The sequence below is a fragment of the Nerophis lumbriciformis genome, linkage group LG20 (assembly GCF_033978685.3).
Source record: "Nerophis lumbriciformis linkage group LG20, RoL_Nlum_v2.1, whole genome shotgun sequence".
In the NCBI taxonomy this organism is placed as follows: Eukaryota; Metazoa; Chordata; class Actinopteri; order Syngnathiformes; family Syngnathidae; genus Nerophis; species Nerophis lumbriciformis.
In genome coordinates, this window is record NC_084567.2 from 12,353,418 (window position 1) to 12,369,217 (window position 15,800).

The following is a 15,800-nucleotide window of genomic DNA, read 5'->3' on the forward strand; positions in this document are numbered from 1 at the left end:
ATCCCACTAAAATTATTGGAGACCCAAAAGGGTCACATTCATAAAAGTGATATATTTTTTTTAAACTTTCGACACATACAGTACACTGTAAAAAAAAATAATCATATTTTTATGGTTAATTTACTCTAAATTTCTACTGTAATTTTTCTATTTTTTAAAAAATAGTTTATAAAACAGTAGAATTGAAGACATTATCTGTAAATAAACAATCCGCCTGTTATTTTAAGTAATATGCCAGTAATGACAAACTATGTATATTTCTATTTTTTTTTAAAGAAAAATACCAAATTAATTATACATAGCATTTTCTGTTTTCTTAAATTACTTACAAATTCATGTAAAATTACATTAATTATCTTTCTTTAAATATGTAGCTTGTTATATAAAAGTCTATGTCCATACTAACAATCTAACACAGGGGTGTCAAACTCAAATACAGAGTGGGCCAAAATTTAAAACTGAACAAAGCCGCGGGCCAAGGTTGAACAAATTAACCTTTAACGTACTCAACGAGCCATCGTCACGTCTGCTTTTCATCCATTCTAACATCGTTCAGACCCAGTCACAAGATATGTGCGGCTTCTGTACGCACACACGAGTGAATGCAACGCATACTTCATCAACAGCGATACAGGTTACACTGAGGGTGCCAGTATAAAAACTTTAACACTGTTAGAAATATACGCCACACTGTGAATCCACCAAACAAGAATGACAAACACATTTCGGGAGAACATCCGCATCGTAACACAACATAAACACAACAGAACAAATACCCAGAATCCTTTGCAGCACTAACTCTTCCGGGACGCTACAAAATACACCCCAGCTACCACCAAACCTCCCCCCCACACACACACACACACCTTGTAGCGGAAGAGTTAGTGCTGCAAAGGGTTTTGGTTTGGTATGGATTCACAGTGTGGCTGGCGTATATTTCTAACAGTGTTAAAGTTTTTTATTCGGCTACCCTCAGTGTAACCTGTATCGCTGTTGATGAAGTATGCGTTGCATTCTAATGTGTGTGCGTGCAGAAGCCACACATGTTATGTGACTGGGCCAGCACTCGTTTAGCTGGCTGGCGTTTGGAAGCCTCCCGGGAGGATCGGCGGGCCAGCTTTAGTGTTAATTTGATATCGCCTCAAGGGCCAAGTGAAATTACACGGCGGGCCAAATTTGACAGAGTTTCACACCCATGCTGTAGAATAAAGGTATTTTTCTGCAGAACTGTTTGCATCGTCACTTTATTAAAAGTGGTTGATCTTAACAATTCAGAAAAAATCTGTAAAATAACGGTATTTTTCCGTGGAACTGCCAGCATTGTCACTTCATTAAAGGTGTTTGATCGTAATAATTTGGAAAAACTCTGTAGAATAAAGGTATTTTTCTGCAGAACTGTTTGCATCGTCACTTTATTAAAGGTGTAGATCTTAATAATTTAGTAAAAAATCTGTAAAATTACGATATTTTTCCGCAAAACGTTTCATGAAAATTTCTGTAAATATAATGTTTTTGATCATTATTTGGTTTACAATGTTTTACTTTAATTTTATGGTTTTCGTTTGGCAGCCGTAGCTGCCAGTAGATGACCGTTTTTTTACATACATTTTTTTTACAGTGTACGTGTCAAGATCAATTTCAGATATATGTGTTAATTATACGTTTTTATTGTTTCTCTATTCATAATTTTTTCAGTTTTTTTTGTGTTCGTTTTATGCCCTTTTTTTAAAGACAACTTTGTTTTTCATACGGCAAAACACAAAATATGCAATAGTTTCTTGACAAAATATTTCAAAGTGGAATATTTGATGTGAAATAATCGGAGCCTCTAATATGTCAATAATTCATAACAACATTGATTTTGATTCATTTATATATTTTTTGAGTGATAACAGTTTAAAAAAAAGTGTTAAAAATAAGTCTTTTTTTATTTATTTTTACTTTCAACCCATAAATTGTTACGATCCGCTGCACGGATCATAGTTTGTTTATGTTTCTCGTCACATATGTTTTCAGCACATTTGATTTTGTTTGTGTTCAGTTGCCATGTCAGCTGATTACTTTCACCTGCCTCTGGTTAGTGTTCGGGACGCGCACCTGTTGCCCGGGCACTAATCAGAGGGCTATTTAGTCTTTGCTCTGGCCTCACTCTGGCTGGCTTCGTAGTTTGTTCTCATACAACTGTTAACGACTACTTTGATTCTGCTAGCTTTTCACGCTATGCTATTTTTTCCTGCTAGCTCCCACGCTAGTCCTTTTGTTTTGCCTTTTGTGCTACATGCATGTTTTTTTGTTTATCCATCATATGATTTATTTTTAAAATAAATCATTTTCCTACCTGCAAGCTGTGTCCGAAGCCGTCTGCATCCTTGGGAGAACCACACCCGCATCACTATGCGACCCAGTCGTTTCAGTACGAAGCCAGCAGAAAACAATTCTCCCGCACTGGCTGACGAGGAGTTGGACGAAGGTACGCTCATGGTGTTGCGAGCGATGGAAGCCGAGACGCTTCGCTATTCGACGGAGGAGAGGTCGAATCTCATGTGGGGACCTGGAAGCTCTCTTATCCCCATCGATTCCCTCTGGTCGGAAGACATCGCCGCTACACCGCAGTACCGTGCGCGCCGTCAAAGACGGAAGCCGGCCAGGAGGTCTTTCCCTCGCCGCCAAGACGCGCCGCTCCTGCAAACTCCTCCCCCGGACCGAAGCAAGCTACATGCAGCTCAAACTTCCCCTCAGATGTTTGGCAACCCAATCGACCACTTCGCCAAACAGTTTTCCGATTGGGCTGTCAGTCACATGGACAATTGCAACAATGACGTCATTTCATTGGCGCCCCCCGAAGAGGTAACTCCGCCCACTTCCGATGACGTCATTGAGCAAGATTTTTTTTTTCCATCTTCTAATTCTTTCTGTCAGCCAATACCAAATGACTTTCATTCTAAGATAAGACATTATCAGGACATTTTTATTAAGTGTAAGTCTAGTCAGTCACATTCTGATTTTCAGACTCCACCTCCAGTTATTTTGGTTCCGCCCCCAGTGACTATTGCTCCGCCCACTGCACATATTTTTTCCCCCTGTGCTCCCACCCAATCTCAAGTGGGGGATGATAATAGTCAATTTGGACAATTTGAAGAAGAGTATACCCCCCTCCATACCTCCCCCCACCCACCCTTGAAGACAGTTCCAAACCGCAAAGAGCGCGTCTGGTATCCGCGTCTTGAGGGGGGGGCTAGTACTGGGAACTGTGCTAGTGCGGTGGCACAACTTCGGCGTGCTAAGCCGCAACCTCCTGCACGGCCACCGCCACCAGTTTTTCGGCATGCTAAGCCGCAACCTCCTGCACGGCCACCGCCACCAGTTTTTCGGCGTGCTAAGCCGCAACCCCCTGCACGGCCACCGCCACCAGTCTTTTGGCGTGCTAAACCGCAACCTCCTGCAAGGCCACCGCCACCAGTCTTCCGGCGTGCTAAACCGCAACCTCCTGCACGGCCACCTCCACCAGTCCTTCGTCCTGCTAAGCCACAACCGCCAGCTAGGCCACCTCCAGCTGCACCTCGGCTAGCACCTGTTCCTGCACCTTGGCTGACACACCAAGCTTCGTCTCCTGTACCTCCACCACGCCAAGTTCCTCGGCTGGTTCCCACACCAGCGCCGGCTCCAAGGCTGGTTCCCACACCAGCGCCGGCTCCAAGGCTGGTTCCCACACCAGCGCCGGCTCCAAGGCTGGTTCCCACACCAGCGCCGGCTCCACGGCTGGTACCCACACCAGCGCCGGCTCCACGGCTGGTACCAGAACCTGCACCTGCTCCACGGCTGGTACCAGAACCTGCACCTGCTCCACGGCTGGTACCAGAACCTGCACCTGCTCCACGGCTGGTACCAGAACCTGCACCTGCTCCACGGCTGGTACCAGAACCTGCACCTGCCTCCACGGCGACGACGTCTCCTCCTGCCTCCACGGCGACGTCGGCTCCTCCTGCCTCCACGGCGACGTCGGCTCCTCCTGCCTCCACGGCGACGTCGGCTCCTCCTGCCTCCACGGCGACGTCGGCTCCTCCTGCCTCCACGGCGACGTCGGCTCCTCCTATTTCCACGGCGACGTCTGCTCTCTCCTCGTCTTCGTCTCAGCGACCTCGAGTGGTCTGGCTGCGCAAGCGGCGCTCTCGGAGGTTTGTTTATGGACGCCAGTGGCGCAAACAGCAGCGACACCCGAGACGTAGTCGTAGAACTCTCCGGCTGCTGAACTTCTGGCGCCACTCACGCCCACCTTCTCGGCAGCCACGAATGTGGCCTTTCCGTGGTCGCCCGCCTCGCCTGCGGCAGCGGCGTTCCACTCGCCGCCGCCACCTGACTCTTCCCCGGTGGATTCGGGGACACGTGGCCTGGCGACCCACCACCAAATCCTCCCTCCACCCTCCCTTGACTCTCGAACTATTTCTTGTTTTTTGGGTTCTAGTTTTATTTAGTGTCAAGGGACATCTGGAATCTGTCCTTTAAGGGGGGGGTACTGTTACGATCCGCTGCACGGATCATAGTTTATGTTTCTCGTCACATATGTTTTCAGCACATTTGATTTTGTTTGTGTTCAGTTGCCATGTCAGCTGATTACTTTCACCTGCCTCTGGTTAGTGTTCGGGACGCGCACCTGTTGCCCGGGCACTAATCAGAGGGCTATTTAGTCTTTGCTCTGGCCTCACTCTGGCTGGCTTCGTAGTTTGTTCTCATACAACTGTTAACGACTACTTTGATTCTGCTAGCTTTTCACGCTATGCTATTTTTTCCTGCTAGCTCCCACGCTAGTCCTTTTGTTTTGCCTTTTGTGCTACATGCATGTTTTTTTGTTTATCCATCATATGATTTATTTTTAAAATAAATCATTTTCCTACCTGCAAGCTGTGTCCGAAGCCGTCTGCATCCTTGGGAGAACCACACCCGCATCACTATGCGACCCAGTCGTTTCATAAATGTCTCGATCAACTTCAGATATATCCATCTATTATAAGATTTATTAAGTGAAATATTAGATGTTTATTAATAGTAGATGGATCTGAAGTTGATCTAGACATTTAAGGGCTGAAAGTAAAAAAAAATGATGTATGACTTATTTTTTTAACACTTTTATGAGTGGGACCCTTTTGTGTCTCTGAGGATTTTGGTGGGATTTTTTTAATCCGTCATTGCTCAAAAATAATTATTTTTGCGTTTTTATGCCGTTTTTGTCATAAAAAACCTAGTTTTTTTATATGGCAAACACACAAAACGTGCAATATTTACCCCCAAAAATATGTCAAAGTGGATTATTTGATGTGAAGTAATTGGAGCTTTGAATATGTCAATAATTCATAACAACATTGATTTTGATTCATTATTATTTCTTGAGCAATGACTGTTTGAAAAAAATCCCACTAAAATCCTCAGGGACCCCACTCATAAAAGTGTTAAAAATAAGTCATACATTATTTTTTATTTGTTTTTACTTTCAACCCTTAAATGTCTCGATCAACTTCAGATCTAACAGTCTATTATAAGTTTGATTATTTCTTATGGTTTTTTAATAGAGATGTCCGATAATGGCTTTTTTGCCGATATCCGATATTCCGATATTGTCCAACTCTCAATTACCGATTCCGATATCAACCGATACCGATATATACAGTCGTGGAATTAACACATTAATATGCCTAATTTTGTTGTGATGCCCCGCTGGATGCATTAAACAATGTAACAAGGGTTTCCAAAATAAATCAACTCAAGTTATGGAAAAAAATGCCAACATGGCACTGCCATATTTATTATTGAAGTCACAAAGTGCATTATTTTTTTTTAACATGCCTCAAAACAGCAGCTTAGAATTTGGGACATGCTCTCCCTGAGAGAGCATTAGGAGGTTGAGGTGGGCAGGGTTGGGGGGGCAGGGTTTGGGGGTAGGAGGTAGCGGGGGGTGTATATTGTAGCGTCCCGGAAAAATTAGTGCTGCAAGGGGTTCTGGGTATTTGTTCTGTTGTGTTTATGTTGTGTTACGGTGCGGATGTTCTCCCGAAATATGTTTGTCATTCTTGTTTGGTGTGGGTTCACAGTGTGGCGTATATTTGTAACAGTGTTAAAGTTGTTTATACGGCCACCCTCAGTGTGACCTGTGTGGCTGTTGACCAAGTATGCCTTGCATTCACTTGTGTGTGATTGGGCCGGCACGCAAAGGCAGTGCCTTTAAGGTTTATTGCCGCTCTGTACTTCTCCCTATGTCCGTGTACCACTCCGTACAGCGGCGTTTTAAAAAGTCATAAATTTTACTTTTTAAAACCGATACCCATAATTTCCGATATTACATTTTAAAGCTATTTTTTTATGTAATTTTTGTCAAAGAAAACACAAAATATGCAATATTTACCCCCAAAAAATATTTCAAAGAGGAATATTTGATGTGAAGTAATTGGAGCCTTGAATATGTCAATAATTCATAACAACATTGATTTTGATTCATTATTTTTTGATCAAAGACAGTTTAAACAAAATCAGCCTCTATGTCAGCTTTGCGTGATTAGAACATTGCAACTTTTTCTCCTTGCATTCCACCTGTTGGCTCTTTTATTCCACTTTTTAAAAAACGTAATAGTATTTTTAGAAAAATGAGCAGCGTGCCGCACTTTGACATTTTTAACAGTCCTATTTCAAGCCCAACATGCTAACAATGCTAAATGCTAAAGGGTGTGTATTCCATTACCATTCCAGCCTGTGGGTCTCCAAGGCAGGAAGGGTGAGGGGCTTATGTTGCAAAATGTGCTGAGTGCTCGTCTTTTGCCCAGCCTGGAGGTGAGCGTCTCCCGGGCGGTCGAGCGTCATCCTGAGGTCAGACCGTCCTCTCTCTCTCTCCTCTTTTAGCATGTGGCGTGCAAGCGCTCATCAGTACCGAGACCTTCTTCACACCCACCGGTCTCCGGGGATCTTGCAGGGGGATGTGAGGGTCATAGGGCGACACGATCAGTCATTCTTGACGACTATCTTCAAATGTTTTTTTTGTGTGGCAATTCCAACGTTGCTATGACGAGGTGCGCTTTCCATCATTTTCAGCAGACTGCATTGCAAAATGATTAAACCCCCCCAACCCATGTTGTTGATATTTAGCATGTCAACAAACAAAAAAATCTTGAATTTTTAAGCACAAAGCCCTCAGTGGATTGTTCCGATACAACCCTTTCAACTCATGAAGTTAAGCTCATGACCCAGTAAGTTGAATGATGCGGACACGTTTGTTACTGGATACTTTCTAACACGCTTCTGCCTTGGAGACTTTGTATGTGAAAGTAATACGCAATATGTTTTAGACTGCAGTATTGATCGATGATTATTACGCACGTCTAGCTTGAGGGCTATTGTGTGCTTAGCTGTTGTGTAGCTGCTGGCTCGTAGTAGCCTATAGCCGAGCATGTTTACCTTTTGTAAATGACTTTAGTAAAATAGAAGAAATTGTGTGTTTATTGGAGGACATTTAGATGTTAATTGTCCATCTTTGCACAAGTGAACACAATGAAGGACTGCTTGTATTGCACATGATATCACACACAAGTAAACACTTAGCAGGACTGCTTGTTTCGCATATGATACCACACACAAGTAATCCCGCTGCAGGACTGCTTGTATCGCACATGATATCACATCCAAGTAAACAAGTTGCAGGACTGTTTGTATTGCACACGATATCACACACAAGTAAACACTTAACAGGGCTGCTTGTATTGCACATGATATCACACCCAAGTAAACAAGTTGCAGGACTGCTTGTATTGCACATTATATCACACCCAAGTAAACAAGTTGCAGGACTGCTTGTATTGCACATTATATCACACCCAAGTAAAGAAGTTGCAGGACTGCTTGTATCGCACATGATATCACACTCAAGTAAACACTTAGCAGGATTTCTTGTTATCGCACATGATACCACACACAAGTAATCCTGCTGCAGGACTGTTTGTATCGCACATGATACCACACACAAGTAATCCTGCTGCAGGACTGCTTGTATCGCACATGATATCACACCCAAGTAAACAAGTTGCAGGACTGTTTGTATCGCACACAACATCATACACAAGTAAACACTTAAGAGGACTGCTTGTATTGCACATGATACCACACACAAGTAATCCTGCTGCAGGACTGTTTGTATCGCACATGATACCACACATAAGTAACCCTGTTGCAGGACTGCTTGTATCGCACATGATATCACACCCAAGTAAACAAGTTGCAGGACTGTTTGTATCGCACACGATATCACACACAAGTAAACACTTAACAGGACTGCTTGTATTGCACATGATATCACACCCAAGTAAACAAGTTGTAAGACTGCTTGTATCGCACATGATATCACACACAAGTAAACCAAGACGACCGACTTCCTGTTGGTTTTCAGGTATGGCTTCCTGAGAGTATTAAGTGCGTCCCGTCATGATTGATGTCTCCTGACATTTTCCTGTTGACGTATGAAACTAGTAGGAGGGGCTGATTTTTTTAATCAAATTTTCAAGGTGGCGCTAGAGAGCCAATTTCCGGGACCCCCTGTGTCAAAAGCCTCAAAAAGGCGTCCGAACGCACAGAAGGAAACAACACAACAGTACTTTCAATAATACTAAAGAGACTCACCATGTTCAGGCAGTGGGCGGGGCTACTCACCATGTTCAGGCAGTGGGCGGGGCTACGTGGTGGGACGGGTATAGGCCAGGACCAGGGTTTCCTCAAGCGGTCTCCAGGCGTCTCGTTCGCGCAGCTGCAGACAGAGTCGGAACCGGAATGATATTTCCAAACTTGTGACCCCGAATGAACCGTGATTGAAATGTGGGTGGTTGACGAGCCCCATGTGTGCTTGTTGGTCATATCTCGGGGGACAATCAGGAATGCAACAGTTTCTCTTTCTTGACTTGTTGGAGGGTAAAAAACTGCATTTTTTTGTCAATGAATGTGTGTCAAACTTCATAAAGACAAGTTTAAAAACGTGAAATAAGGTGGAACTGTACACGCTTCTTGTGGTTTTAGGGCGCGGTGTTGGGTTGCAGGAATAGTTTCCCACCTTTGAGCAAAAATTTGGGCTTAAAGCTTTTTTAATATATTATTATGCATTAAAGAAAAATATAATGAGGATTTTTGCATTTACTGTAATTAAAAACCTTTTACAAAATTGTATTTGTTGTTAAAATAGGTGTAAAAGATTAAAATGAAAAATATGTATTTCTTTTTTATATACTGCGATTTATTTTATTACTGTTTTTACTTGTGGTTTTTCGTTACTAATTTATATCCGTTTTTTATTTTTTTAAACTACTGTATATTAAAAGTTGAGTTTTGGTGGTACAGTGAATGTTTTCACGCTAACGAATAATCGTGTGATTAATCGTGACTACAACGTCAATCAAAAATTGTGATTATTACTTTTGCCCCAGTGTATGTGCACAAAAACATGTTACAACTAAGATGTTTAATTATAAGAGTTATAATATTATAATATTATATTATTTGCTGTGCGTTTATCTAATTTAATCCATCAAAATTAGAGTGGTCCCGAAACAGAGGGATTTTTCAAATTGACAGTGTGTCGGTTTTAAAAGTGCTCCCCCTCTGGTCAACATAAGAAATAACAAGTGTGGGTAAAAAAATGTAAGTGCTCCCCCTCTGGCCAACATATGTAATAACAAGTGTGTGTAAGAAATTAAAATGCGCTCGCTTTGGCCAAAATGTATTTTAAAAAAATAAATAAATATGTATATAGAGACATACTGTAATAACTTGAAGTAAATAATGAAGATTGAAAACTAAACCTTTGTTATATTTGCATAGTATGTATATATAAATGTTTATATAGCTAGAAAGGGTGGTCCCAAAGAGGTAGGCATTTTTCGGAGGTCTCAAGAAGGTAACAAACACAAGAGAGTGTGTGTGTGTGTGTGTGTGTGTGTTCGTGTATTTCTACCCTTCTTGAGACATGAAGAAGGAAAAGTATCTTCCATATGAGGAGGTGTGAACAAGTGATGACATAAATCATGGTCCCAATAACATTGCATCTAATAGAAAATGTCTCATTTGCACCCCTGCTGGTGAAATCTTTTAAAATGACACTTGTTATTTCAACATATGAAATAACAAGTGTGTGTAAAAAAATTGAAGTGCTCCCTCTCTGGCCAACATATGAAATAACAAGTGTGTGTAAAAAAATTGAAGTGCTCCCCTCTGGCCAACATATAAAATAACAAGTGTGTGTAAGAAATTGACATGCGCCCCCTTTGGCCAAAATTAATTAAAAAAAAAAAAAGTTTATAGAGACATACTGTAATAACTTGAAGTAAATAATGAAGATTAAAACCAATTATAAACAAACAAACAAAAAAATTAATTAAAATCAGTCTTTTTCTCACAATGTGTCGACTTTTTTCTTATAAAATTGGGAACAATTTCTAATATTCTTTCTGTTTTTGTAATATTGCAATATTTTTTCGTAAAATTATTACTTTTGAATGCAAAATGGTGACATTTGTCATATACAATTCGGACATTTATCACAATGTTGCCAATTTAGTTTTTTTTGTTTTTGTAAAATTGTGACATTTTTTGGTAAAATTCCCATTGTTATTATTGCCAAAATGTTTACGTTTTCTTATAAAACTGTGACTTTAGTCGAGTAAAATTATGACTCTTTTCATGAACTTGCCAACATTTTAAGCTTTTCTTGTAAAATTGCGACTGTTATTGCGTAAAATTCCAACTTTTATCATAATATTGCACAAATGTTCAATTTTTCTTGTAATATTTTGACTTGCGTTGATTAAAATGACGACTTTTATTATAATGCTGCCAACATTTTTCGTTTTTCTTGTGAAATTGTGACCTTTTTCTTGTGAAATTCCAACTCATTTTTCACAACAAGCTTTTTTATATTTGCATAGTTTGTATATATTATTAATGTTGTAAATACAAATCTTTATATATCTAGAAAGGGTGGTGCTAAAGAGGTAGGCATTTTTCTCAGGTCTCAAGAAGGTAACAAATACAAGAATATGTGTGTGTGTGTGTGTGTGTTCTCTTCTTCTACTATTTTTTTGCTATGTTTTGACGTGTCGCAGGAATAAAGAGTGATTTATTATGCTAATGAGTTGACTCCAGTCCACTTCAACACATCATCATCATCATCATCATCACCCACTCGTGTGGTCAAAACCTCCAACCAGGACACACCATGTGGACCCGCTCCACGACAGCGTTCATCTCAGCACTGTTTCTGCTTGCAGGGATTTCTACTTTTATGTTGTCTCAGCGCTTCAAAGGCGGCCCCAGCAGACGGCAGATGAAGCGGCGGAGGCTAAAAAAAGATTTCCCCGCTCTCAAACCCCCCAACTTTTGTCACTCGTGTTTGACGCGCAGGACAAAAGAAAAAAAAGGCGGGCTGGCGCGCAAACGAGCCAAGCGAGGAGATCAAATATTTGCTGCCGAATAATGAACCCCGCAAATCTTTCCCTGAACTGTCGGGAATACGGCGGCAGATGACAAAAAGTTTGTCATGTGGCACAATTCCTTCTCACGCTAATTGACTTCTTTCCCACATTCATTGCTACGATTGTTGTTCGTAAACACATTATGATGGGACTGTCTGGGAACGTAGCTTGTTGCAACCACTGCAGTAGACGGCACTGGTAACTCTGCTTCTAAACACACCCGGTCCGCCAGAGAGTAAGAAAACGTAGCAGCGTGGGTTGTCCGATGTGAAGTGAAGTGAATTATATTTATATAGCGCTTTTCTCTAGTGACTCAAAGCGCTTTTACATAGTGAAACCCAATATCTAAGTTACTTTTAAACCAGTGTGGGTGGCACTGGGAGCAGGTGGGCAAAGTGTCTTGCCCAAGGACACAACGACCCTTTTGGGTCTCTGAGAATTTTAGTGGGACTTTTTTTTAACTGTCATTGTTGAAAAATAATAATAAATTAAAATCAATGTTGTTATTAATTATTGACATATTTAAAGCTCCTAATATTGTACATCAAATATTCCACTTTGAAATATTTTGGGGGACAATATTGCATATTTTGTGTTTTTGCCATAAAAAACAAAGTTCTTATAATAAAAAAACATAAAACAAACAAAAAAAATTATAACAACTTATAATCGACAGATCTTAAGTTGGTCCTGAGATTTAAACATAAAAGTTATAAAATTGTTAAAAATTAGTCATACATATTATTTTTTTTAGTAGGACCCTTTTGGGTACCCAAGAGTTTTAGTTGGATTTTTCCTAAATAGGTTATTGCTCAAAAGATAATAATGAATCAAAATCAATGTTGTTATGAATTATTGACATATTTAATGCTGCAATTACTTCACATCTAATATTCCACTTTGAAATATTTTGGGGGGTAAATATTGCATATTTTGTGTGTTTGCCATATCAAAAATGTTTTAATTGGCAAAAAGGGCATAAAATAAAAAATAAAAAATCTCCAATTACTTCACATCTAATATTTCACTTTGAAATATTTTTGGAGAAAAATATTGCATATTTTGTGTTTTTACCATGAAAAAAAACTTTTAATTGACAAAAATGGCATAAAATAAACATTAAAAAAAAAATAAACTTATAATCAACGGATAGATCTGAAGTTGGTCTAGAGACTTAGTTAAAAAAAAAGAAAAAGAAAATATTAATTATTTTTAACACATATGAGTGGGACCCTTTTGGGTCCCTGAGAATTTTAGTATGATTTTTTTCAACTGTCTTTGCTTTAAAAATAATAATTAATTAAATCAATTAAGGTTATGAATTATTGACATATTTAAGGCTCCAATTACTTGAAATCTGATATTTCACTTTGAAATATTTTTTGGGGGAAATATTGCATATTTTGTGTGTTTGCCATGTAAAAAACGTGTTAATTGACAAAAAAGGCATAAAATAAACATAAAAATAATCAAAACTTTTACTGTGATTTAAAAAAAAAAAAAAAAAACAGTTGCTAAAAAAAGAATGAATTAAAATTAATATTATGAAGTATTGACTGATTCGAGGCACCAATTCACATCAAATATTCCACTTTGACATTTTTGTGGGGAAATATTGTATATTTTGTGTGTTTGCCATGAAGAAAACAAACGTTTTATTTGACAAAAAGGGCATAAAACTAACATTAAAAAAATCGAAACTTATAATCAACGGATAGATCTGAAGTTGATCGAGAGACTTAAGTGTTGAAATAAAAAAACATTTTTATATATATATATATATATATATATATATATATATATATATATATATATATATATATATATATTAAAATTATTTTTAACACTTATGAGTGGGAACTTTCTGGGTCCCTGAGAATTTTAGTTGGATTTTAAAAAAATTGTTAAACTGTCATTGTTCAAAAATTAATAAAAAATCTAAATCAACGTTGATCAAAAAATAATAATGAATCAAAAGTAATGTTGTCATGAATTATTGACCTATTTAATGCTCCAATTACTTTACATCAAATATTCCACTTTGAAATATTTTGGGGGGTAAATATTGCATATTTTGTGTGTCTGCCATTTAAATAACATGTTAATTGACAAAAAGGGCATAAAATAAACACTTAAAAAAAATCAAAACTTATAATCAACGGATAGATCTGAAGTTGATCTAGAGACTTAAGTGTTGAAAGGAAAAGAAAAAAAAAAAGAAAAAATATATTGATTATTTTTTAACACTTATGAGTGGGACCCTTTAGAGTCCCCAGGACTTTTACTGTGATTTACAAAAAAAAAAACAGTTGCTAAAAAAATAATGAATTAAAATTAATGTTATGAAGTATTGACTGATTCGAGGCATCAATTCACATCAAATATTCCACTTTGACATTTTTTGTGGCGAAATATTGCATATTTTTTGTGTTTGCCATGAAGAAAACAAACGTTTTATTTGACAAAAAGGGCACAAAACTAACATTAAAAAAAATCGAAACTTATAATCAGCGGATACATCTGAAGTTGATCGAGAGACTTAAGTGTTGAAAGTAAAAAAATAAATAAACTGTGTATGTATATATATATATATATACAGTATATATAAATTATTTTTAACACTTATGAGTGGGACCTTTTTGGGTCCCTGAGAATTTTAGTGGGATTCAAAAAAATGTGTTAAACTGTCTTTGTTCAAAAATAAATAATACATTAAAATCAATGTTGTTATGAATTATTGACCTATTTAATGCTCCAATTACTTTAGATCAAATATTCCACTTTGAAATATTTTGGGGGGTAAATATTGCATATTTTGTGTGTTTGCCATGTAAAAAACGTGTTAATTGAGAAAAAGGGCATAAAATAAACATTAAAAAAAATCAAAACTTATAAATCGATGGATAGATCTGAAGTTGATTTAGAGACTTAAGTGTTGAAAGGAAAAAAATGAATAAATAAAAATAATATATATATAAATTATTTTTAACACTTATAAGTGGGACCCTTTTAAATCCCTGAGAATTTTGGTGGGATTTTTTTTTTAACTGTCATTGCTAAAAAAAAAAAAAAAAAAAAAAAATTAAAAATCAATAACTGTTTTTACCATAAAACAGTGTTTTGGAAAAAAAAAAAAAAAAAAAAAATTATGACTGAGACCCTTCTGGGTCCCTGGGACCAAACTTGAGGGGAGCTCTAAGGGTAAAAAAAAAATTAAAAAAAATCTATAGATTGGTTTTGAAAATGAAAAATATCAAAATGGACCCGCGTGCTTTCATTTTCCCGTGGAAAAAGTTTGGACACCCCTGACTGCAGTGTGGGTGGGAGGAGCTGAAGTGTGTCACGTGACAGTGACAGTGCAGGTGCAGGCTGACAAAGTGCTCCTGACAGGTGACCACACAGGTGGGGTCGCCACACACAAATAACAACACACAGTTACAACACACAAATAACAACACAAACATTGAACAAAGCTTCTTTTAAAAAAATAATTAAAAAAAAGGCGGGAAAAGAGAAAGTGTTTTACCCATCGGGCCGAACCTCGCGGGACCGAGCGGTCACAAGCAGCCAAGTCCTCCCGTTAACGGCCACCGGAGACGGGGGAAGGTCGACCTACCTGCGGCGTCAGGGCGAGCTGGGTCCGGCTCTGGCGCCGCTCCGCACCGGGACGGCACGGAGAGGAGGACGAAGCCGGGCTGCCGTCACCGCGCGGCGTCTGCGCGTGCGCGGAACTGCTAAAAACGGTTCTGACAAAGATCGTCTATGGTGAGGAAGAGTCACAGTATTTCAAACAAACGTCAAATGTGTTTGTTTATCAGAGTGGTTTGTTTATTTGTGGCTTTCAATTGAACTCTTTTCAATGTATTTATGTATTGTGTTCAGGTGCCATGTCTAAAGTGCGGCCCGGGGGCCATTTGCAGCCCGTAGCTAATTCCTTAATGGCCCGCGACACAAACGTTAGCATTCTGATATTAGCATGCCAGCTTTTTTGTTGTTTTTGTTCATTTTGCAGGTAAACACTATGGCGTCAAATATTTTGTGGCCTAAAGAATGATACCTGTTAGCATGCTAACATTAGTATGCTAACTTTTTTTAAACTCATTTTAGAGGTATTAACCTCCATCATATTTTGGTACTTGAGACATGCAACGTTAGCATGCTAGCTTTTTAAACACATTTTTACTCTACATCTCTTAAAGTAATATATAGACGCATGTTACGGTCAGCATTTTAGTGTGCTAACATTAGCATTCTAACCTTTTTTAAACTAATTTTGTAGTTATACATCTCTGTCATATTTTGGTACTTGAG

The 15,800-nt window shown here is 38.8% G+C and overlaps 1 protein-coding gene across 1 annotated transcript in view; it reads right to left on the reverse strand.

Moving 5' to 3' along the window:
- The window catches only part of LOC133619435 (spermatid perinuclear RNA-binding protein-like), a 58,253-nt gene extending 43,076 nt beyond the window's left edge, over nucleotides 1-15,177 (reverse strand). Inside the window, exons 1-2 of the mRNA XM_061980451.1 lie at nucleotides 15,016-15,177; nucleotides 8,683-8,776 (exon numbers count right to left, since the gene is read on the reverse strand). Coding sequence (XP_061836435.1) covers nucleotides 8,683-8,685 — 3 coding nt within the window. The 5' untranslated portion in view covers nucleotides 8,686-8,776; nucleotides 15,016-15,177. The remainder of the gene's footprint in view (nucleotides 1-8,682; nucleotides 8,777-15,015) is intronic.
- Between the last annotated feature and the right edge of the window lie 623 nt (nucleotides 15,178-15,800).